The 24,451-nt window shown below is 47.8% G+C and overlaps 3 protein-coding genes across 3 annotated transcripts in view; 1 reads left to right on the forward strand and 2 right to left on the reverse strand.

Annotated features, from left to right (window-relative positions):
• LOC311119862 (neuronal pentraxin receptor-like) overlaps positions 1-5,689 on the reverse strand; it is an 8,292-nt gene extending 2,603 nt beyond the window's left edge. Inside the window, exons 1-2 of the mRNA XM_084194511.1 lie at positions 4,869-5,689; positions 886-1,231 (exon numbers count right to left, since the gene is read on the reverse strand). Coding sequence (XP_084050637.1) covers positions 886-1,231; positions 4,869-5,594 — 1,072 coding nt within the window. The 5' untranslated portion in view covers positions 5,595-5,689. The remainder of the gene's footprint in view (positions 1-885; positions 1,232-4,868) is intronic.
• Positions 5,690-9,585: 3,896 nt separating this feature from the next.
• Positions 9,586-14,464, reverse strand: LOC311119894 (chromobox protein homolog 6-like). The gene is made up of 5 exons (XM_084194544.1): positions 14,248-14,464; positions 13,358-13,401; positions 12,969-13,034; positions 11,923-11,989; positions 9,586-11,671 (listed from the first exon to the last, which is right to left on the reverse strand). The coding sequence occupies exons 1-5, from the start codon at positions 14,314-14,316 to the stop codon at positions 10,343-10,345; spliced, it is 1,575 nt and encodes a 524-aa protein (XP_084050670.1). The 5' UTR covers positions 14,317-14,464; the 3' UTR covers positions 9,586-10,342.
• Positions 14,465-16,471: 2,007 nt separating this feature from the next.
• Positions 16,472-24,451, forward strand: part of LOC311119900 (85/88 kDa calcium-independent phospholipase A2-like) — a 30,150-nt gene continuing 22,170 nt past the window's right edge. The window contains exons 1-2 of the mRNA XM_084194549.1: positions 16,472-16,514; positions 24,066-24,289. Of these exons, the coding sequence (XP_084050675.1) occupies positions 24,075-24,289 (215 nt within the window). The 5' untranslated portion in view covers positions 16,472-16,514; positions 24,066-24,074. The remainder of the gene's footprint in view (positions 16,515-24,065; positions 24,290-24,451) is intronic.

The raw sequence follows: 24,451 nt of genomic DNA on the forward strand, positions 1-24,451 counted from the left end.
AGTAGTAGTAGTAACAAATAGTAGTAGTAGTAGTAGCAACAGATAGTAGTAGTAGTAGTAGTAGTAGTAGTAGTAGTAGTAGTAGTAGTAGTAGTAGTAGTAGTAGTTGTAACAGGTAGTAGTAGTAGTAGTAGTAGTAGTAGTAGTAGTAGTAGTAACAGATAGTAGTAGTAGTAGTAGTAGTAGTAGTAGTAGTAGCAACAGATAGTAGTAGTAGTAGTAGTAGTAGTAGTAGTAGTAGTAGTAGTAGCAGCAGATAGTCATAGTAGTAGTAGTAGTAACAGATAGTAGTAGTAGTAACATATAGTAGTAACATATAGTAGTAGTAGTAGTAGTAGTAGTAACATATAGTAGTAGTAGTAGTAGAAGTAACATATAGTAGTAGTAACAGATAGTAGTAGTAACAGATAGTAGTAGTAGTAGTAGTAGTAGTAGTAGTAGTAGTAGTAGTAGTAGTAGTAGTAGTAGTAGTAGTAGTAGTAACATATAGTAGTAGTAGTAGTAGTAGTAGCATATAGTAGTAGTAGTAGTAGTAGTAGTAATAATAGTAGTAGTAGTAGTAGTAGTAGTAGTAGTAGTAGTTACAGATAGTAGTGGTAGTAGCAGATAGTAGTAGTAGTAGTAGTAGTAGTAACAGATAGTAGCAGTAGTAGTAGTAGTAGTAGTAGTAGTAGTAGTAGTAGTAGTAGTAGTAGTAGTAGTAACAGATAGTAGCAGTAGTTGTAACAGATAGTAGTAACAGATAGTAGTAGTAGTTGTAACAGATAGTAGTAGTAGTAACAGATAGTAGTAGTAGTAACAGATAGCAGTAGTAGTAACAGATAGTAGTAGTAGTAACAGATAGTAGTAGTAGTCCTCCATCCGCCCCCTTTCTTTTCCACTCACTCTGTTCCAGCTCTGCAATGCGGTGGTGTAGAGTATCAATCCCTTGGTCTATCTGTTTGTGATGCGTCTGTGTCTCCTTCCTCAGCGCCTTCCTCTCTTTCTCCAGCATCTCAATCTTCCTCTCCAGCTCTCCTTCCAGGTCCTTCCAGGGGATTCCACCTCCCCCTCCTCTGCCAGGGCCCCCAGGGGCCTTCCGGCCCCCTGATGAGACACTACCGCCTCCTATTCTTGATGCTGATGACGGTGACCCTTGAACTTTAGTACCGATGCCACTGCTGACGCCCACTCCGGCGCTGGGGGGTGGAGTCTCAACGGAGAGGTTGAGGGCAGCAGGGCCGATCTCCAACTGTGAGAGGAGAGAGAAAGAGAAGACGAAGGGGTTAGTATGGAGGGAGAGAAAGAGAAGATGAAGGGGTTAGTATGGAGGGAGAGAAAGAGAAGACGAAGGGGTTAGTATGGAGGGAGAGAAAGAGAAGACGAAGGGGTTAGTATGGAGGGAGAGAAAGAGAAGATGAAGGGGTTAGTATGGAGGGAGAGAAAGAGAAGATGAAGGGGTTAGTATGGAGGGAGAGAAAGAGAAGATGAAAAGGTTAGTATGGAGGGAGAGAAAGAGAAGAGAAGGTTGTGGAGGAGTGGGTGGAAGAGAATTCTGAAGATCAAGTTTTAAGTTCAAGTTTCAACTTTATTTGCCATGTCTAATGAATACATTAGAAATGTTAAAGGTTGAGTAAGTAAGAATTTTGTCCACAAATGTACCGAAAGTTCTATTATATGTAAATAGTTTATGATTAGTGAATGCTATATACAGTGCATTCGGAAAGTATTCAGACCCCTTCCCTTTTTCCACATTTTGTTACATTACAGCCTTATTCTAAAATTGATTAAATTAATGTATTTCCTCATCAATCTGCACACAATACCCCATAATGACAAAGCGAAAACAGGTTTTTAGAACAACAAAAAAGAAATACCTTATTTACATAAGTATTCAAACCCTTTGCTATGAGACTTGAAATTGAGCTCAGGTGCATCCTGTTTCCGTTGATCATCCTTGAGATGTTTCTACAACTTCATTGGAGTCCACCTGTGGTAATTTCAATTGAATGGACAAGGCACAAACCTGTCTATATAAGGTCCCACAGTTGAGAGTGCATGTCAGAGCAAAAACCAAGCCATGAGGTTGAAGGAATTGTCCATAGAGCTCCGAGACAGGATTGTGTAGAGGCACAGATCTGGGGAAGGGTACCAAAACATTTATTCATCATTGAAGGTCCCCAAGAACACAGTGGCCTCCATCATTCTTAAATGGAAGAAGTGTGGAACTACCAAGACTCTACCTAGAACTGGCCGCCTGAGCAATCGGGGGAGAAGGGCCTTGGTCAGGGAGGTGACCAAGAACCCGATGGTCACTCTGACAGAGCTCCAGAGTTCCTCTGTGGAGATGGGAGAACCTTCCAGAAGGACAACCATCTCTGCAGCACTCCACCAATCAGGCCTTTATGGTAGAGTGGCCAGAAGGAAGCCACTCCTCATTAAAAGGCACATGACAGCCGAATTGGAGTTTGCCAAAAGGCACCTAAAGGACTCTCAGACAATGAGAAACAAGATTCTTTGGTCGGATGAAACCAAGATTGAACTCTTTGGCCTGAATGCCAAGCGTCACGTCTGGAGGAAACCTGGCACCATCCCTACGGTGAAGCATGGTGGTGGAAGCATCATGCTGTGGGAATGTTTTTCAGTGGCAGGGACTGTGAGACTAGTCAGGATCGAGGGAAAGATTAATGGAGCAAAGTACAGAGATCCTTGATGAAAACCTGCTCCTAAGTTCTCAGGACCTCTGACTGGGGTGAAGGTTCACCTTCCAACAGGACAATGGCCCTAAGCACACAGCCAAGACAATGCAGGAGTGGCTTCGGGACAAGTCTCTGAAGGTCCTTGAGTGGCCCAGCTAGAGCCCGGACTTGAAAGTGATCGAACATCTCTGGAGAGATGTGAAAATAGCTGTGCAGCGATGCTCCGCATCCAACCTGACAGAGCTTGAGAGGCTCTGTAGAGAAGAATGGGAGAAATTCCCCAAATACAGCTGTGCCAAGCTTCTAGCATCATACCAAAGAAGACTCGAGGCTATAATCGCTGCCAAAGGTTTGTCAACAAACGGTCTGAATACTTATGTAAATGTCATATTTCAGTTGTTGTATTGTGTGTAGATGAAGGGAAAAAACTATTTAATCAATTTTAGAATAAGGCTTTAACATAACAAAATGTGGAAAAAGTCAAGGGGTCTGAATACTTCCCGAATGCACTGTATATAGTTATTTTGTGAGATGCTTCACTCTATTAGCTGTCGCGCTAGTGGTTCGGTCCGAACAGATTTACAAATCATGGGAATTTGTCATGCAATGCAGACTTTGACTCTCTCCAAGGCACGTGTTGCTAGGCAACCCCTTGCACTTGGTGGGGCAGGCTGGCTCCCCCCATAGCTGAAGCCAGTGTGAGAAACGTGCTAACAAACGTTTGTGCTTTGAAACTAAATAAATATTACACTCTGACCCACTAAACTTCTTTGCTAGATTATAGATAGTGTTGTTAGACAATTACGTGATGTAGTTTCATTGGAACTTGCAGTTGTTGTTGGTAAGTAATGAATCTGCTAGCTTCTGACATGACTTAATGCATCTTTAAGTAAGCAACGAAAAGAGAGAAAGACAGGAAGGCAGATAGAGAAAGAGTAAAAGTGGAGAGCGAGAGGATGTGAAAAGAGAGGAAGGGAGAGAGAAAGGAGTAGGCGTAGGTGGGTTGCAGGAGTAGGTGAAAGAGAAAGAGAGAGAGAGAAAGAGTATGAGCGAGAGTGTAACTAATTAAGAGGAAAGTGAAAGGGTTGCGACAAGAGAGAGCAACAGGAGACAGACAGACAGACAGAGAGAGAGTGAGAGAGAGAGAGAGAGAGAGAGAGAGAGAGAGAGAGAGAGAGAGAGCAAGCTACAGCAAAAACACAGGTGCACACACACACACAGTATGACTTAAGTCTCAAGGTCTCTCCTCTTCAGCCAGCATCCCTTCATCTTTTATTGATGTGGACAGATGCGGAGGTAAGAAGCGCGTGGGGAGGGGGGAGAGACAGCAAGTGAAAGAAAATATCTCCCCTGGCGCTGAGGGAGCGGGTGATAATGATGCTGATGAGAAAGGCTGTGAGTTGTTGGATGGATGGATGTATGGATGAGGAAGAGAGGTGGAGGAGGGAGTCAGGGGTCCTGATGTCTATAAAGTCAGGAGGGAGGGAGGGAGGAGGGAGGGCAGGGGTGCGTTAGAGGTCCTGAAGTCAATAAAATAATTGATGTCATTAGGATATTTTAGCTGTTAGGGATACTAGACCCATGGGCATTTACCTCGTTATGACGTGAAATAGCCTATACCCTGCCTCGTGCATCACGGGCGCGCCAAATGGGGGTTCTAGAAGTGGGACGCCTCTTTTTCCGCGCTGATATTGTAGCCTATTTGTTGCATAAGGTTGAGACGTTGGGTTGTGCAACATGCCTGTCTGTCTTTCTGTCTGTGTTGGATATTGCTAACAATTGGTGGCGACATGTTTGTCATTATTCTGGATTATCTACTGAAAGATTCACTCTGTTTGGGGGCAAGCAATCAGTAGCCATATAGGCATATTGCATAATACGTCCCTTGATCATTTAAATAATACATAGGCTAACCGTAGTAGCCTATAGTCTATAGGCCTAGTTCACTGACTGACTGGAGATGATCAAGACGTTATAAAACACACTGGCTCAGCCTATCAAAAGCGCACCCCAAGGCGCTAATGTGTGTTATATGCTCTCCAAGGCGCATTATCTCTACTGTTGACACTTTTTACAAAAGTAGCTTATTCATATGCTTGCCTATTGCTAGCTTGTATCGAGCCTGTATATGCCTACAGCCTGTGGCTTTGGGCTATTGGGTAGGCTATACTCAATATTCACCCAACCCACCTCCAGTTTCTCGATGCGGTCTTTCAGGTTGAGAATGGCCCTCTCCAGCTCCTCCACGGCCCTAGCGGTCTGCAGCTGCACAGCGGCCGACGAGCTCACATCATCCCCGGCCATGAGTCGGCGGTTGCCCGCCCAGGCCCCCAGGCTCCGCTCGGAGTGCCCGGGACTCCCCTCCTCCAGGCCGCTCTCGCACTCTGACAGTTTCCCCGTCAGCTCCCGGATGGTCCGCTGATCCATGAGTATCTTGCCGTTCTGCTGCACTACCGTCTGCTGGAGGTCGTCCGCGGTGGTCCGGAGGTAGCTCCAGTCTTCATCCTCATAGAGTGAAGGGTCGTCCGCCTGCTCCTTCATGCTCTTGGGCTTGCATTCTCCAGCGGGAATCGGAGTGCAGATGAGCCGGCTGAAACTGAACTGTTTCGGCGCCCCTCCACCACCACCCGTCACCTCCCCGGGGCTGAGCTCGTTGAGAGCGGAGGGACCCCCCAGCCCGAGCCCCAAGCCGCCTCCTCCACCGCCCTCGTAGGATTCAGCACCATGGAGAGCGCCCAGGGAACCTGCGTGAGCCACGGAGCCGGGGGAAAACAGGTTATCCGCAGTCAGAGTCGCGTTATCGGACAGGTCCTGGGGCGCGGCAGCTTTCCGCGGGTAAACACTGGCGATGATGCAGATGACCGCGCCGAGGAAGACCACGGATCCAGCACCGACCAAGACTACAACGAACTTCATAGCGGCAGAGCGGCGAGATGGGCTAAAGCGATCAATAGACTAACCTACAAATCAGAGATCAAATTCCGTTGGAGAGATAGAGTCGGTTGAAAAATAATGTCAGTTTTTTCCCCTCACAATCTAGAATACATTAAGCTATGAAAATGCTAGCTATAGCCTACATCACTCGAGCGATTTCATAATCCACTCCTCGATAGCCTATCAGTTGATTAATCTACCTGCTTTTTTTTATATGATTAAATAAAACGAATGGCCTAGGCCTATATTCTAATACACCCCACCAAAACACCTCCAAACGCACAGAAAACAAACGACTGCGGTTGACAGACGCGTTTGTTGTGTTTTTCTCCAGATGTAGAAATGCCGATTGTTCTGTCAGCAGGCCTAAGTCGAAAGACCGTCTCCTTCTCTCTGTGTTGCTAAGCTCCGCTCCTGTCCTCCGTACGTAGTTACTATGGGGACCGTGACAGAGTAGGCGGGGAGACAGACGAGAGGAGTGGTGTGTGTGTGTGTGGGATGCGTCATTGGAGGTGAAGAGGCAAATAACATTATGAACACCATCTAATACGATAGAGATGTGTGTGTGTGTGTATGATAGAGAGAGAGAGAGAGAGAGAGAGAGAGAGAGAGAGAGAGAGAGAGAGAGAGAGAGAGAGAGAGAGAGAGAGAGAGAGAGAGAGAGATAGAGAGAGAGAGAGAGAGAGAGAGAGAGGCCAAAATACAACAACAGTTTATGGATTGTGTGTGTGTGTATGTGCGCGCTCACAGCAGATGTGTGTATGAGGCATACATCCTCTATTACCAGGCCGGAACATAAACCTACACTTCGATACGACAACGCCCACACACAGCAAGCAAAGAGGCACTGAGTTTGAAGGTAGGCCTTGAAATACATCCACAGGTACACCTCCAATTGACTCAAATGATGTCAATTAGCCTATAAGACGCTTCTAAAGCCATGACATCATTTTCTGGAATTTTCCAAGCTGTTTAAAGGCACAGTCAATTTAGTGTATGTAAACTTCTGACCCACTGGAATTGTGATACAGTGAATTATAAGTGAAATAATCTGTCTGTAAACAATTGTTGGAAAAATTACTTGTGTCATGCACAAAGTAGATGTCCTAACCGACTTGCCAAAACTATAGTTTGTTAACAAGACATTTGTGGAGTGTTTTAATGACTCCAACCTAAGTGTATGTACATTTCCGACTTCAACTGTACATATGAAGTGGGTAAAACAGTATGTAAACATTATTAAAGTGACCAGTGTTCCATTACTATGTACATCGTCTGCAGTCTCTTAAGGTGCAGGGTAGAGTACCGGGTGGTAGCCGACTAGTAACAGTGACTAAGTTCAGGACAGAGTACTGAAACTCTGTTTTTCAGTCTCTCAGTCCCAGCTTTGATGCACCTGTACTGTCTCTGCGTTCTTGATGGTAGCGGGGTGGACAGGCCATGGCGAGGGTGGCTGAGGTCCTTGATGATCTGATTGGCCTTCTTGTGACACCGGGTGCTGTAGATGTCCTGGAGTGGCAGCAATCCCACTAGGAAGTCCCATCTGGCCCAGTCCCTAAACCACAATGCGAGGCCAGCCAGAGATGGGGAGAGCAGAGAGGGGAGAGGGTGAGAAGAAGGGAGGATGGGCTGGTCCTGGGAGAGAAGGGAGGAGGAATGGGGAGACCAAATTGGAGAGGATTGAGGCCATCCAGAGCTTGACTGGCTGGGAGTGGGGTTCGGAGGTGAGAGGAGGGTAGTGGGAGAGGATGGGAGGCCATGGGTGAGGAGAGGAGGGGGAGAGAATGGGGGACCATGGGTGAGGGGAGGAGGGGGAGAGAAGGGGGGACCATGGGTGAGGGGAGGAGGGGGAGAGAAGGGGGGACCATGGGTGAGGGGGAGGAGGGGGAGAGAATGGGGGACCATGGGTGGCCTGCCAGAGTGTGGGCTGGGCTGGATGGGAGAAGGTGCTAGAAGAGTTACTTGAGGACATGGATGCAAAGGGGAGATGGAGGCCTGGAGGGGTGGTAGAAGAGGACGGTAGTAGACAAGGCATACAGGTAATGGGAAGGACAATGGGAAGAGGAGCTTTCTTTGCTCACAGTCGTGTGTCCACAGATATTGTCTCAACTTCTGGAACCACAACCATCATCTCATCAAACCTTTTCTGAAAGAGTGCAGGCTAAGAGCACAATCCTGCCCATCTGACTTGTGTTAACAGTGCCACCATGTGGACAATCAGGGAATTACCAACACAGTGGTCTGAGCTCAGGCCAGTTTCCCCAGACCTTCTACTGCTTTAATCTGGGCCCGAGAAACCAGCCATAGAGAATCAAATACAACTTTCAACTTCAGTTGAAAGCCAAGATTCCAGATTGAATCTACAAATGGAATCTTAAAGCCATAAACTCCCAATAACCCCCATATTACAGAGGTCATGGAAGTCATTTGTAAAGAACTGAAGAGTTGAACGACAAAAGGAACTGTCTTGGAGGTGTTTTTTATTAAAAGCCTCGTACAACAGAACACATACAGAAAGCAACAACAAACGACCGTTAACATGACCACGCTCACCTTACCTGTACAATAAGGGTTCGCAAAACATGCTTCAGCTACATTATTACAACGTTATCATCAACATTATCCTCGTCATTATCATCATTATTACCATTAATACAATTCAATGTACATAATTCATATTACCAATATTACGAGACACAAACTGCAGTCTTGACACACATTTATAATTAATTAAATCATGGGGTTTCCATTCTTATCAAACCCATATTGGACATCAATCAAAAACAACAATAATAACAATCAAAGGCAATTATTACAAAGGTAAAGCATACACATTATGCTTCATTCAAAAGGTATAATGAGGTACATAAGGAAAAGCCCTCGAAATGAAACCCCCCCCCCCCCCCCCCCCATAAAACGGTTTACATGGACAAACATTTCCTATTTGATTCTTCAGGTCGGTTTCTTGTCATTACATTGAAGTGCCAATGACATGGCTCTTGAAATTACATCCAAAATTGGAAAAATTAAAAAAGACAAGATAAAAAATAATAATATGGAAATAGAAGAAATCTAGAGGCCTGTTTGGTATACATGTAGGCCACTATGTCAAGTTGTGCCGCCCCTTTAAAGACAAAACCTAGTTATATCAACTGTTAAAACATCACCAAGTTGTGCTACCCCTTTAAAAGAGAAAACCTATTTATATCAACTGTTAAAACATCACCAAGAACTACATGAAGACTCCTCCTTCTACTGGCTTAGCCAATGACAGTCAAGAGAATCTACTGGTTTAGCCAATGACAGTCAAGAGAATCTACTGGTTTAACCAATGACAGTCAAGATAATCTGTTTTATCCATTAACAGCTGAATGATGATGTGTTTGTGGTACGATGTGTATTATTATTATCACAGTATCAAAGACTAGACGACAATCCACCATCTATCTAATACAGTATACGGACGAGATGCAGTGGAGTTGGAACTGAGCAGCTATAAGGCAACACATGCTTAGTTTTAAATATTGTACTAATATTGTACAGATACACCAGACAGAGAGAGAGAGAGAGAGAGAGAGAGAGAGAGAGAAGAGGGGGGGCCCTATAGAAACAGGGGCAGCACCAGATGATGGTCAGATCTGGGACCAGGATATCAGAACGCCAACACAAACTGGTTGAGAAGGCCATTGAGAGGTTTGAACTAAAGGTTATTACACAGAGAATATCTGGTAGGTAGGTAGAGACAGAAGTGTACATGATGGATAGGTTACATACTGTATCATCATTAATCACACTCCATGCAGTCCACAGCTTAAATAATTGGAGAGTCAGCTTATAGTCTTGACTGAGGTTCCGGAATACTTAACATTCCGGAATACTAAACATTCCGGAATACTAAACATTCCGGAATCTTGCAGGCGACAGCGAGTTAAAGGCAGGCGTTGGAACATGGCAATAAGAAAAGCAATAACTTAACTTTCTATGCTTTCATCGTTTATTTGTATTATTGTTGCAGCTGAATTAACATTGTGCATATAAATATATACTCATATATAGGCCTGTGCGTTCAAGAGAGCAACAACAACAACAACAAAAGGCCTTGAAATTCACATGTGGATATTGAATAAGGAAATGATATAGAATACGGTTGTTGTCAATAATGCAGTCAAGTGCGTTGCTAAATATCTCAATGTAGAAATGCAGTATTGCCGAAGTCCAACAAAGCAAGTGCAACATCATTTCATCACCTCATTTAAACCTTAAAGAGTTAGACTTCCAATGAAAAAACTGGGTATAAATATGAACAAATAACAAACACTTATTGGTTGTATGAATCTCCCTACAATAAAGATGGAATTGATTTGAATGTTATTATGACTGAAAGTATCTATTACCAGCCTCTAAACAGTCAAGGTTGTGAGTGGACATGAATTGAATAAACTTTATTGATCCTCAGAAGACAAATCATGCTGTATTAAGATAGATAATCAGCATTATTATAGGGGTATATTGCACACCCTGCTCTTAGCTTTGTACAATTCTGTTGAAAAAAATAACGCTCTTTTTCAATATTCTATGGCCTGAATTTCATTATTATTGGAAGTTTTTTACCTTCTGTGTTAAAATGGCATTAATCTCTAGCCTGGTCCCAGACAATGACCATATGAGTTGGCCAAGACAGCACAAACAGATAAGGGAGCCAGGCTAATTCATTGAACTCTGCCTCTTCTTTAATCTCTTCCTATGGCTTGGGTTGTGGGGGGTTCTTCAGTGGTGGTGGTGGAGGAGGGGGGTGAGGAGGAGGTGATATTTTTGGGGTGTATCGGTTGGGGGGAGGCAGCAGATGAGGGGGAAGCGGGGCGGGAGGAGGGGGAGGGGAACTCTTTGATGGTGACGGTGAGGAGGTTGGTGGTGACGTCGGTCACGACCACGTTGGCGCTGCTCGCCACCATCTCCGGGTGCCAGTCGGGGTCGCCCTCAGCGGGGACCCTCTGAGGGTTGGAGGTCAAGGGGCAGGTGCCGAAGGCCGGGGGGTGAGGAGGGGAGGCGGTGCTGACGGAGGGCGGCTGGCGTTTCTGCCGGCGCCGGCGGCGAAGCTTCCTCTTCCCTTCCTGAGGCACAGAAAGGTCCAGAGCATCATCATCCTCTTCTTCATCGAAGGAGGAAGAGGAGGACCCGGAAGCAAAGGAGAGTGAGGGGGACGAGGGAAGGAGGGGGTTTGGTCCTCGTTCAGCATTCTGGTTCTTCTGGAGCTCTGGGGGGTTGCTAGGGGTAGACTGGGGGCTTAAGTTGGGAGCCGACCCAGAGGCGGGTTGTGCTTGGGCCTGCGGTCCAGGAGGGGTAGGCTGGTTCTGGGCGGGTGCGGGGGATCCACTGGAGCTGGAGGGAGAGGGGGGTGGCTGGGTGTCCCTAGCCCCTGAGGCCCCTGTACTGGAGCCTGTGGCTGAGTGTGGAAGGTGTAGGGGTCCGGGGCCGCCACACTGGAGACCAAACGGCTTCCCGTACATGGGGAAGCCCAGCATGGGCTGGAAGGGCCGGTACGGAGCCTCTCCACTCCTCTTCCCTATGATCCTATTCCGGGAGGGGATGTTCTGACGACCCCCTTGTAGGGACATGGAGCCGGATGGCGCCCTCCGGTTACCCCCGCCACCCCTTCCTCCGCCTCCACTTCCACTTCCTGGTTTGTCGATGACCTTGAGGTTTAGGATGATGCGACCCCGTTTGACCTCGCGTGGTTTGACGCGACGATTGAGGATGCGGACGGTCTCTGAGAAGGGGGAGACGGGGGGCCGCGAGGGCAACCCGCTGGGGCCGGAGAAGGATCCGGGAGCGGCCAGGGGGTCGGGGCGGGGTAAGGGGCGGCGGGACATACTAGTGCAGCGGCGAATGTCTTTCTTCAGCTTGTGTGTCGCCGCCAGGGAGTTGAGTTTAGGGGAGGGCGCTGGAGCGGAGGAGGGGAAAGGGGGATGGGAGGAGAAGGGAGGGGCTCGAGGAGAGGAGGAAGAAGTGGAGCGTGGGGCTCGAGTGGTGGTGGTCTCTCTCTTCTGGGCTCCATGAGCCTGAGAAGGGGGGAGAGGAGAGAGAGGAGAGAGAGAGCGAGACGAGGAGAGAGAGAGAGACGAGGAGAGAGAGGAGAGTGGAGAGAGAGTAAAGTGAGTTGTAACCTCAAAAGGAGAACTTCAACATCATAACATCAAGCAGGAAAGGGTTTGCCTTGCTCTTACATTCTTATTGTACCCGGTAATATATTAGCTAATCCTAATTTTGGTGTGGTTGTGATAGTGGCATACAAGAACATCCAAAACAATACCTTGGTAGGAAGGTTTTTGGGTTTGGGTCCCCGCTTCTTTGGCCCGTGGAGTTCTCTCTCACGCTCTCTGAGAAAGAAACAAAGAGATTACAATTAATCACCCGATGAAGTCAATGTCACAACAGCACAATACGTTCCACATCTTTTTACCCTGACCCTAGCCTGCCTGAATACAATGGGCCGGGATGGGTTGAATTGGGATTGAGCCAATTATTTAAGTAATAACATCTAGGCCTACATTGAGACAGTTCAAAGTCAACTGAGAGAGAAGTTTATTAATGTAACATCCTGTTTCTCATACATCCCAACTTCCACTGTGAGTTAGACAGGGATGATCAAAAGACCGGGGGTGGCGTCCCAAATTGCACCATATTCCCTATTTAGGGCACTACTTTTGACCTAATACCTATGGGCTTAGGTCAAAAGTAGTGCCCTATACAGGCAATAGGGTGCCATTTGAGAAACAGACTGGGTGTGTGAAAGCAGAACAGTGGACCCTAGGACGACTAGCTAGCGGTTGGTTTGCTATGGCGTCAGCTAATAGGGATCTGAATGAAGAAAAAATTAAATAACAGTTTGACGTTTGTTTGACTAAGTCTAAGATTGAACAGAGCCAGACACAGGCTCTCCTCCTCTTCTTGATGGGATCATTTTAGTTCCATGTAAACACGATCCCTCTGTAAGCAGCAGAGTGCTTTGAAGTGGGTTTGGCAGGAAGAGACAAAGAGAGGATTTATACAGAGATATAAGACGTTTAAATATAGACAGAGTGAAAGAGCGAGAGAGAGGGAGCGAGAGAGATAGCGCAAGAGAGCAGAGAGAGAGGGTGAGAGAGAGAGAGAGGGGGGAGCTGGGAAAAAAATAGAAGCAAGTTAGGGTGGAGAACATGAAAACTGATGTTGGGATGAGAGAGAATGGGAGAGATAATTATAAAGTATTCCCCTTTTTGTTGATTTCTCAAATGTCTCTGTGTCATAAACGTCACTTGTCTTTAAAGGAATTGAATAATGTGTAAATCTAGAAATACTGTTAACTGTTCCACTCACTTCTGTTCGAATCCTGCGATCAGTCTGTCATCCAAGATATTCTCTTCTGGTTCCCAAGTACTGTGTCTAAAGCAAAGAGGTAACACAATTGTTTTATTCTACATTTTCATAGCCTGGGTAACAGTCTGTTTGTGCTAACATTCCACTCCATGTTTGGCATATGACACAGAGTACAAGGAGTGGAACTTTAGCACAAAACAGGTCTGGATTTCAGGCAAACGTTTTCATGTTATGGAATAAATAGGAAACGTATAGGTCGCCAAAAGACACAAAATGTCTCTAGAGCGTCTGCTAAATGACTAAAATGTAAATGTCTCTTCAGACAAGGTGATTGCTGGTATGATTTAAAATTCAGAATGAATGTTTTAGTTAGGAATGCAATCACTTACTTCAGTGCCCATCCTTTCCATTTGACTAGGTATTCTAGGCGAGACTGTGGAGAGAAAGGTACAGAGGAATCAGAAAAAGCCCAAAAGTGTTCAATCCTGTATTAAGCCATTTTATAGCTAGTGTAAGAGCAAAAATGCCTTCTTGTTAACTAGCTATTCATGATCAATAAGATAAATATTAAGAGTAACTTATTACTCTAAATCAGACTAACTCAATACATTGAGTAATATAAACTGGCTCAGTTCTGACTAACAAGTTGGCTGGTACGCCTTCCTTGTTTTGTTTTCTCATTTTAGAGGGAAAAGATGCAACAAAACACTACTAGCAAGCAGACAGACAGGCTGGCTAGCGAATTAGTTCCACTGTCATCTGGACAAAACATTTACTGTAGCTAGAGAGGGAAAAACTAATTTAGCTGCTAGCTAGCTGAAGTTAATGACACTCAGTCGACTTTAATGTATGGTTTGGCAAGGTAGCGTATAGTATGTGGGGTGCAATTATCTCTTTCTAGTCTAACTATCTTGGTAAAAAGTCAAAGACAAAGTATAGATTTGCATTGACCGTAAACCAGGCCCTTATTTTAAATTGCCATTGCTAATTAGCTAAAGTTTACGTTGTCTTCCCACGCCGACTCTTTTGTGTAACGTTAGCTAGCTATTTTGTACGACACCCCACTGCAAACCATCAGCACAGCACACTACCTAGCTTCTCGGCTAGCTCAAACGGCTTGCTAGAGAAGCATCCGCTTGCTGCTAGCTACAATAAGGCCTCCCCGTTGTCACTGCGTGGAAAAAACAGATCCTCGGTTCTCGCCCTCGAAGCACGCCGCGGAGACCCTCGCCCACGTCTGCTCTTCTGCAGCGACAAAAAAAAACGGCGGCATGCTCACCTTGCGAACGCGGCGTTTCAGAATGGCTTCCGCGGCGAAAACGCGTTCCCCGACCGCAGAGAGCTCCATCTTTCAATGCCCGACTCCTCTCTCGGTCCAGACGACCAACTCCACTGTCTGGCGGCAAGACCAGAGCAGACCACTTTCCCTTTCCCCAAAATCTGTCACAGTGGAAGCAGACAGCACAACAGAGCACACACTACACCCCGAAGCAGGAGAGGAGTAGAGCTATCTGTCACGTGGACGGGGTCAGCCCCTTTTGGTCGTCCTGGCAACGCTGAAGGCGCTAGACAGGATGCAGAAAGGGCAGGTTAGCGTTTTTCGTCATGAATCTTTGTTCTGGAGGCAGCTCTGCAGAGTGGTCACTAGCTAGCACAGCCACAAAGTCATACAACCTGCTAACCTTAACCACATTGCTAACCCTAATGCCTAACCCTAACCTTAAATGAAGACCAAAAAGCTAATTTTTGGTTTCATTATTTGTGACAATTTTTTACAAGCAATTTTGACTTTGCATTTGTCCTATCTGAAGGGAAATCGAAGTTCTGCCTCGAGGATAAGACTCATGACATCAACTTCAACCTGCGCAGAAAGGATGCATTGAAGTGAACTTTGTCTAGCTTTATTGTTTAGCACCTATGTTCTTCCTACTTTTTGTGTCCACTGTCTGTGCAACATTTTAGACTTGATTTATAAAATCTTAGGGACATGATGAATTATTTGGAACTGTGCATTTTGTCTTTCCAGATTTTAATGGTAATGAATGAGGTAGCCTGTTCCCAAAGCTGTTTTTGTGCTGCCTTGCCAACTTCTATGGTCATTGTTTAGCGTGACAGTGACTATAGAAGTAGGCAAGACAACACAAATAGATCTGGGACCAGGCTAGGGACAAGGAGGAGTCTTTGACACAAATCATCAATTTTATGTTTTAAATACATTTTGTTACAGAAGAAAAAGGAAATGGCGGGCTGCTACCAGTAAGTTAGGAGCAGTGGAGCACTCTGTTATAGTTGGTTACTTTGCTAATGAGAGCGAGAGAGCAAGAGAGAGAGAGAGAGAGAAAATGAGAGAGATAGGGGGGGGGGGGGGGGGGGGTTAAACTATACTGAACAAATATATATAAAAACGCAACATGTAAAGTGTTGGTCCCATGTTTCATGAGCTGAAATGAATCCCAGACATTTTCCATATGCACAAAAATAGTATTTCTCTCAAATGTTGTGCACAAATTTGTTAACATCCCTGTTAGTGAGCATTTTATCCTTTGTCAAGATAATCCATCCACATGAAAGGTGTGGCATATCAAGAAGAAGTATTTCTATCTGTAATAAAGCCCTTTTGTGGGGAAAAACTCATTCTGATTTGCTGGGCCTGGCTCCCAAGTGGGTGGGCCTATGCCCTCCCAGGCCCACCCATGGCTGCCCCCCTGCCCAGTCATGTGAAATCCATAGATTAGGGCATAATGAATTTATTTCAATTGACTGATTTCCTTATATGAACGGTAACTCAGCAAAATCTTTGAAATTGTTGCATGTTACATTTATATTTTTGTTCAGTATATATACATTTAGAACCAGTTTGTCTGGAAGGATCAGGAGACCTACCAGCACAGCAGCAAGGTCATACATAATACCTATTCTATTGTATTGTATTATATTGTATTGTATTCCATTTAATTGAATTCTATTGTATTCTATTGTAGTGTATTCTATTGTATTGTATTTAATGTATTCTATTCAATTATGTCTACCAAAAATACTGCTTCAATCTGTGACGCCCCTGTACACAGATACAGGATCAGATTTCCTCTCTGAATCCTCTATTTAACCATTTAGAGCAGGGTTCTTCAATTCCGGTCCTGGAGGGCCGAAACACCTCTGTTTTTCATCCTCTCCTTCTAATCAGGGGCTAATTCAGACATGGGACACCAGGTGAGTGCAATTAACTACCAGGTAGAAATAAAAAACAGAAGTGTTTCGGCCCTCCAGGACCGGAATTGAAGAACCCTGATTTAGAGTGTGAAAGAAAAAGGCTGTAGTGGACAACTTCATCCGACACGCAGTCAGTCCATTCACTGTGTCCCTTCCTCTTATTTATTGGTTTCCTACAATTGGTGTATTCTCAGGCAACGCCTTCCCAGGCATGTTCGCTGATTGGCGCAGCTCACATCAATTACACTTTGCAGCAAGGTTGGTTGAACGCCAGCGGGTTGTTGATGTTCAATCAAAAGTCGTCAGTCACTGGTGGAGAGGAGTCGCAGCAATCAGGTAAGCATTACGATGAGCTAATTCCTAAACTAAACCGATTATCGTAGATAAGAGTACATTGAAAGCATAGCACGCACAAGAGTTAGCATAAATGCATTTTTTGTTTCCAATTGAAAGAATATACATTCAGTGTCAGTGCTATATCGCTATGATGCCTTTGACTGTATCGGTAGCTAAGCGAAGCTAGTTATGTTGTGTGTGCCAAATTCATTCAGAGACTGGACTGAGAGAGTCATACGCTTTAGCTGGGAGGACTCGTGAATTGCATGAATGGCACCGCTTGTTCACATTGAATAAGGAGCCAGACAATGCCTTATCATTCAAGAGTTTTGCAATGGAAGTAGACCAAAGGCAAAGCGATTCCACATTGACCCCACAAGCTGTGGCAGTTTTGAAATAAACTTTTGCTTTCAGTTTTTGAATGTGTCATCGCCCCGCCGTACCATTTGTCTTGAGATATCTAGCTTGTATCTGTTGTTTTTAGTCAAGCTGAGCACATAATGCTGCTTAGCTATGCAGTTGGGACATTGTTGAGTCTCACAAGGGAGTGGGTGGGACCAAATGCTGGGATGGGTTCAAATACTATTTGAAATGCATTTTGATTCCTTTACCTGTGTTCAATTGAGCTTGCCTGACGAAATGGAACCAATAGAATAGTCCCAAATGTGTAAAACCCACTCATTTGGGTTTGGCGCTACAGACAGGCTAACGCAAACGCTCAAAGTATTTGAAAGATTTCAAATAGTATTTGAACCCAAGTCTGATTGCATCAGTGTTGTTGTGATAGACCAGAGAGAACGATTAGTTACCGGAGTGTAACTCCAGTTCTATGAGTGGAGCGGAGCCCCATAGGGGAGCTATGCTCCTAGTGGTTTACCCTCTGCCCTAGGGCAGAACAGCCTGAAGCAAAATTATGCACACACCTACAGCCAATAGGAGTACAGGTGTCCCTATATAAGGAACCCCGTTCCCTCAATCTGCCTCCCGAGATATTATCTTCAGCGAGACTAGAGAGGGTCGGTAGGGCCTTAAGTCCTATGGGGCTCCGCTCCACTCATAGAACTGGAGTTACACTCCGGTAACTAATCGTTCTATATCGTGGAGCTCCGCCCCATAGGGGACCTATGCTCCTAGTGGTTTAAGGCGGAGCGAAACGCTCCAAAATGTACTCCCTGCCGAGCCTAACATTTCCCATTAAAAAATGAAAAAGGTCAAGCCCAGCAATGGCTGCAACCAATTCCCGCAGTAATGCGACTAAAAAACCCATCAGGGCATCACAATATACCGCGTCATCGGTTATAGACCCGCCCCATCTAGCTCAATGACAATGTCAATGGCTATTGGGCAGATCAATAGAATAGACGCCCTGCTAATCTGAACTAGCAGATAGCCGTGCCTCAATATTCTATGATAACACTCAATACATGTTTCTACATGCTGACACTGTCAGCCAGGAGACATGCCACAGAATATGCTCTTCATCCAAAGCGGACCTGATAGAGACCTGTCTATCGTCCTGCTTCTCTCTCCTCTATCTCATGATCTCACTTCAGCCACGCTGAGTACAGACTGAGCCAAAGAGTTAGAAGACATATCCAACAGATAGAAACGGATAAAAGGAGACGGTGTTGACCATGACGCCGCTCTACAAATATCCTCTACCTCTGTTCCTCTGAAGAGGGCAGTAGAGGCTGCAACTCCACGAGTGGAGTGCGCTCTAATACCCTGAGGCGGTTGTTGCCCCGCCGCCTCGTACGCCGTCTTAATGCCTTCACAAAGCCAATGAGACAATCGCTGTTTTGAAAGTGGTCTACCCAATGCAGCTGCACCGTGACACACAAACAGCTGAGGTGATGACCTAACCGCCGCTGTGCGCCTCACGTAACACGCCAGAGCGCGTACTGGGCACAAACAATGAAGCTTTTCCTCACTCCTCTCCCCATGGGGAGGGGGATGAAAAGCCCACAATTCCACGATCTGTGATCTATATGCACTGTTAATAACCTTCGGCACAAATGCCGGGTTAGGACGTAACACCGCTCTGCTCAGATCGCCATTAATGGCAAGGCAGTCGGGTCTCGTTGACAGTGCACACAAATCACTGACTCGTTTAGCGGTAGTCAAGGCGAGCAACAGCGCCGTCTTGATAGACAGCACCTTGAGGGGTATTTGATTCAATGGCTCGAATGGCGACTTACATAGCGCTTCGAGAACCAGTGCCAAATCCCATTTGGGCAGCGTAGCTCTAGGCCTTGGCCTAAGCCGTTGCGTTCCCAAAAGGAAACGTTTCACTAATGGGTGACTGAACACACTTTTCCCGTTAAACCCTTCATGACCAGCTGAAATTGCCGCTACAAACACTCGAATGGTGGAGGGCGATTTCTGCTTATCAAACATAGACTGTAGGAATGAGAGCACACTCTCTACCTGACAACTCATGGGGTCTACGTCCTGTGTATTACACCATCGTGAGAAAACGTTCCATCTGCTGGTATATACCCTAGAAGTGGAACCGGCTCTTGCGCCCTGTATTGTTCTGATCACTGCATCAGACAACCCACGGCGCTTCAACCTGTCCCATTCAGGAACCAAGCCTTCAGTGGTTGGCCGATTATGGGCCATTGCCCTATCGAGCCTCCTGCCTGAGTCAACGCGTCTCGTCGATGTGGAATTGGCCAGGGTGGCGCAATCAACATCTGACTCATCTCTGCAAACCACGGAGCCCCCGGGCGATCGGGCGCTATCAGTATCACTGACAGCTCCTCTGACCTCACCCTGGCTAACAGTGGGAGAATGCAAGACAGCGGAGGGAATGCATACAGGAGAACTTTCGGCCACGGGTAGTGCGCGAATGCGTCTCTTCCCAATGGCGGTTCGTCCTGGTTTCTCAGAGAGAACCATAGGGGACACTGCGCGTTCACACGTGACGCGAACAGGTCCACCTCGGCTCTCCCGAATTGTTCCCAAATCTGTAGAACAATGTCCGGGTGCAGACACCACTCGTCGTCTCGAGGACCCCCTCTTGACATGAGGTCTGCCCCTACGTTCAAGTAGCCCGGGATGTGAGCTGCTCTCAACGAGCGAAGGTGCTTGTGAGCCCCTCCCTGGCGGTTTATGTGAGCCACTGTGGTTCGGTTGTCTGACCAGACCAACACATCGCGACCCCGAAGGGTAGACGCGAAGTGGGTCAAGACCAGTCGCACCGTTTCCAACTCTAGGAGGTTGATGTGACGACCTGATTGAGGCCATGCACCTCCTATCGCTTGAGACTGACATGTCCCTCCCCATCCAGTCAGAGGCATCTGTAAACACTGGAATGTAGGATGACACCTTGCCCATCGGGACTCCGTGCGTGAGAACGCACGGGTTCCGCCAATAGTCCAGGTCTGCTCTTAGCGAGAGAGGAACCACCACCAACCGATGACGTTGACGCACTGGGTCTAGTCTTAGTTGGGCGAACCACCGCTGTGCTCTGCGCATGTGCAGAAGCCCTAGCGGGACCACAGAGTGGGCTGCCGACATGAGACCCAAAAGTGACATGATCGATAGCGCCGTTACTGTGTGACTCGGACGACACTTCCTCAGGGCTAGTAACAATGTTGCCCTTCGAGGGTCCGAAATTCGCGCCCTCATCATTACAGTGTCTAGCTGTATTCCCAGGTAGACAATCTGATGACTGGGCCAGGGTGCGCTCTTTTTCCAATTCACAGCAAACCCCAGACGCGTGAGATGATTCACTGTCTGTGTCGTGTGTGTGAACGCCAGCTCTGCTGACGGGGCGAGAATCAGCAGGTCGTCTAGGTAGGCTAATAGCCTTATTCCTTGACGACGCAGCGGTTCCAATGCCGCCTCCACACATTTGGAAAACGTTCGAGGTGCCAGGGCGTACCCAAACGGCATCCTCGTGAACTCGTACGCCACCCCTTGAAAGGCGAACCGCAGAAACTTTCTGTGGCGCGATTGTATCGGCACATGAAAGTACGCGTCCCTTAGGTCTATGCCTGTACAAAAATCTCCCTTCTGAACACATTCCAGTAGGCGTTTTGTCGTTAGCATTCGGAAGGGCCGTTTGGTTATGCTCTCGTTGAGAATGCGTAAATCCAAAATCGGCCTCACTCCCCCTGTCCTTTTTGGCACTAGGAAATAGGGCGAGTATAGCCCCTTGTTCCTTTGCTCTCGGGGAACTACTGTGACCGCCTCCTTCGCCAAAAGTTCCGTAATCTCTGATCTCAGAGCGGCTACTTTGTCTGGCGTTTTCATCACCGTTTCCACCACTCCCCTGAACGGGGGTGGGGTCCGATGGAATTGGAGGGCATAACCCTTCTCTAGCGTCCGTTCTAGCCAGCGTGAGAGGGTACAGCTTCGACGCCACTGCCAGCAATGCAGAGAAAGCGGGTGCGCGCGAAGCTGTGGTGCGTCCAGTAGGAAGGACCTGTATTCCTCTATGGCCCTCGCCGCCGCTATTCCCCAGCACTGGGTTGGTGGAATAGCCCAAGGCGGGCCCCCTTTGAAAGGGAGAGGACACATCAGCTCGTTCTGGGTGAATCGGGGGCTTTGATACGTTGGTTACGACCGTAACTCCAGTAATCTTGCCCTCCGTGAACGCAGCACGGGTCTGAACTGCACTGTCTGAGGTACTGGCCTGAGACAGAGCGCTCTTCCCGGAAAGCGATTGCGTCATCATGTCATTGTCTGACTGAGACTGCCGCTTAGCATGAGACTTATCCTTTACAGAACTCAGCAGAATCTGAAAGGTGTGATCTCTGACTGACACCACACGGTGGTGCCACAATGCCTCTTTACTGGTCTTAAGCGGCTGTTCAACGACACACTCAATGTGTGGTGAGCTGCGCTCAGAGCCATGGGCATTGACACGTTCAGAATAATTCGGAGGCTTCCATACCTTGGTGGTATCCCTGCTCTCCGTGAACGTCGCACGGGTCTGATCTGCGCTGACTGAGGCATCGGCCTGCAGTAAGGCGTCATTCCCGGCTAGCGGCTGCGCCTTCATGTCACATTGGGACAGAGGCAACTGCCTGCTATGTGAGACCTTTACTACAGAGCTCCTAGGAGTCTGTAGTAAGAGATCTTTATTAGGTGAGCTAAGGCTGCGCCTCGCTACCTTTACCCTTTTCCTCTCTTGAGCGCGCTCAGCTACACACTCTAAGTGGGTTGAGCTACACTCAAGATGGTGAGGGAGAGACATAGAACGTGAAGTGTTCTGTACCTTATGGAATAAATGTCCTTCTTTGACAATGTCAATGAGAACCAGCTCTTTATTCACACAATGCAAAAAACAACCCTCCACGCCCTGAACAGTGGGGTGGGGGGGAACAGTAGGCCCTTCTGCGTAACTCGCCGGGCCATCCTCCGTTCTCTCCCCCTCGCCTCGTCAGAGGTGCTTGCGCTTCTGGGAGGCCTTCTGGTGCTGCCAGGCTGGCCTCGTGACGTCCTCCCTCGCCGGTGGGACCGTCGCTGCCACCGTCGCTGCTGGAGGGGCCGAGCCCGCTCTCCTGCTGTCTGTGGTGTGCGCCTGTCGCCTGGCCCGTCGCCTCCCTGTAGCTCTGCTGGGGGCGTTGGCGGTGGACGGGTTGGCTGGGGCTTTGCTGGTCCTCATTGCCAACGGCAAATGCTTCGCCAGGTGCCTCCTCTCCTCGTCCAGCTTGGCAATGCGCTCGGTCGCGTCCTTCACTGCGAGGCCAAATAGGCCCTCGCTGGAGACGGGGGCGTTGAGCAAAGATGCCCTGTCGGTCTCCTTCATGGCTGTCATTGATAGCCAGAGGTGCCGTTCTGTGACCACCGAGGTGGCCATGGTCCTGCCCGCACATATGGCAACCGCCTGCGTCAGGTGGAGGATGGCTCCAGAAATTCTGGAGGCCTCCTCCACTTCCTCACTGGTCATCTCAGACCTGCCCGTTGTGAGACGGGACAGGGAGGCCGCGAGGAGGGCGATATTATTCGCCGCTGCTACGCTCTGGGCTCCCAGCGTAAAGGATTTCTCAGCCAATTGGGCTGTGAACCTGTCCTTTTGGGCTGGCAGAGTGGCCTTCTTGGAGGCTGCCCAGGGACTCGAACCCGGCACTAGGAACGCCGTCATGGCGCCTTCGAGCCTGGGGATTCCCCTAGCCGCCCACTCATAACCGCTCACTCTGGTGAAGGGAGTATACGCTCTGGCCGGCGAACGCGCCGCCAGAGGTGCTCCCCACGAACCCTCGACATACTTGCCGAGAGAGGGCAAGGCTGGAGCCATTGGCTCAGCTGCTCTCCTCGGCTTGGAGTAAGGGCCGCCCTCCATCAGGTCCACCTCCATAGGAAGGGGAACTGGGGGCAGCGCAATCTCGAGTCGTGTGGCTGCCTTCTCAATGAGCCCGGGAAAGTCCGAGCGCAGAGAGGCTGCCGCGAAGGACAGGGCTTCTGACCTAGCAGAGCCCATGTCGTCATCGCACAAGGATCCTTCTAGCCTCGCGCTCTCAGAATGAAAGGGGGTTTTGAAGGTAGGCGCCAGAGGTCTGGATTGTCCCACTGGGATATCCGTCTCGGCGCCCTCCTTGTCATCCTCCGACTCCGCACTGTCCTCTGATGCCTCTGAAGCAGAGGCGAGTGTGGACATTACGTCATCCAGAGGGACGTCCTCCTTAAAAAACGCCCAACGCTGCTTCCTCTCCTTCATAGTAAGGAGGGCGCAGGAGGCGCAATTAGGAGGGTTGTCGAGACCATCCTCGGCGTGCTGCGGTCCCAAACACACGAAGCAAAGGTCGTGGGGGTCCGAGGTAGCCATGGTGGTACACCGACACAGGGCCCTTAAAAGGGCCTTTGGGGGTGGGAAAATCCCTGGTGTGCTCATGGCAGAAGACGTTGACGGCTGGCAGTCAACGGCGAAATTCTTCTTAGAGTCTTCGTTATGGCTTCTTCACTAGTCCAGTCGCTGAAGATAATGGGAGGCAGATTGAGGGAACGGGGTTCCTTATATAGGGACACCTGTACTCCTATTGGCTGTAGGTGTGTGCATAATTTTGCTTCAGGCTGTTCTGCCCTAGGGCAGAGGGTAAACCACTAGGAGCATAGCTCCCCTATGGGGCGGAGCTCCACGATATAGAACTACTCAAGATACCAGATCAGATAAACATAATTCTGACCTTTATACACAGAAATTCAACTCTTGACTGTTTGCAATAGGGTGATTCCTCACAAAACTAGAACCAAGACAGACCATGATTTGGGGGATTTTCATGAAATGTAATCCAATGAAGAATTAGGCTCTAGTTTTGTGAGGAATCACCCGATACGTCTTGCTGATTGCCACCCCTGTCTGCACTCCACCCCTACTCTCTGTTTCTGAATTTATCTGTCCTTGATTCCTTGCATCCTATCTCCTCGCCTAGGCCTAACTCTCAACCGTATTGGAGGAGGAGGTCCAAGGACCCTCCCCTCAAGCCTTCTACTCCAATGGGTTTTGAGAAGGAAGCAAGCAGAGAGAATGTGAGGTATTGTGGAAGAATTAAATGAGACAGAGCCTCTAACTACTTTATTCTACCTTCTCTCTGTACCCAGGCCACCACCATGCAGTTTCTAAGGGGAGTCATGGACACTGTGTCCGCCGTCTCCAACCTCTTCTCCAACCCCTACCGCGTCAGGGAAGTACAACTGTTGGAGTACAATGGAGGGGGGAAAGTCAAGCTGAAGGAGGAGGGACGCATGGTGCTGTACAAGAACACCCCCTGTCAGAGTTGGGACTGCCTGCTGAAGTGCCCTGATACGCCCACCGTCGCCTTGAGGTGGGTTGGGGGCAGAGAGAGTGTGATGGGAAGGGAGAGGAGGATGGAGGAGAAGAGACCTTCAAAATTGTATATTATATACTGTAGCCTAGTTGGAGGAAACATGGGAAAGTTATACTGCTTTGAAAGTTGATCAACTTGTAAAACCAGTTAGGAGACAAG

This window comes from Coregonus lavaretus, assembly GCF_964263955.1.
Source record: "Coregonus lavaretus genome assembly, contig: HAP1_SCAFFOLD_55, whole genome shotgun sequence".
NCBI classification, from domain to species: domain Eukaryota; kingdom Metazoa; phylum Chordata; class Actinopteri; order Salmoniformes; family Salmonidae; genus Coregonus; species Coregonus lavaretus.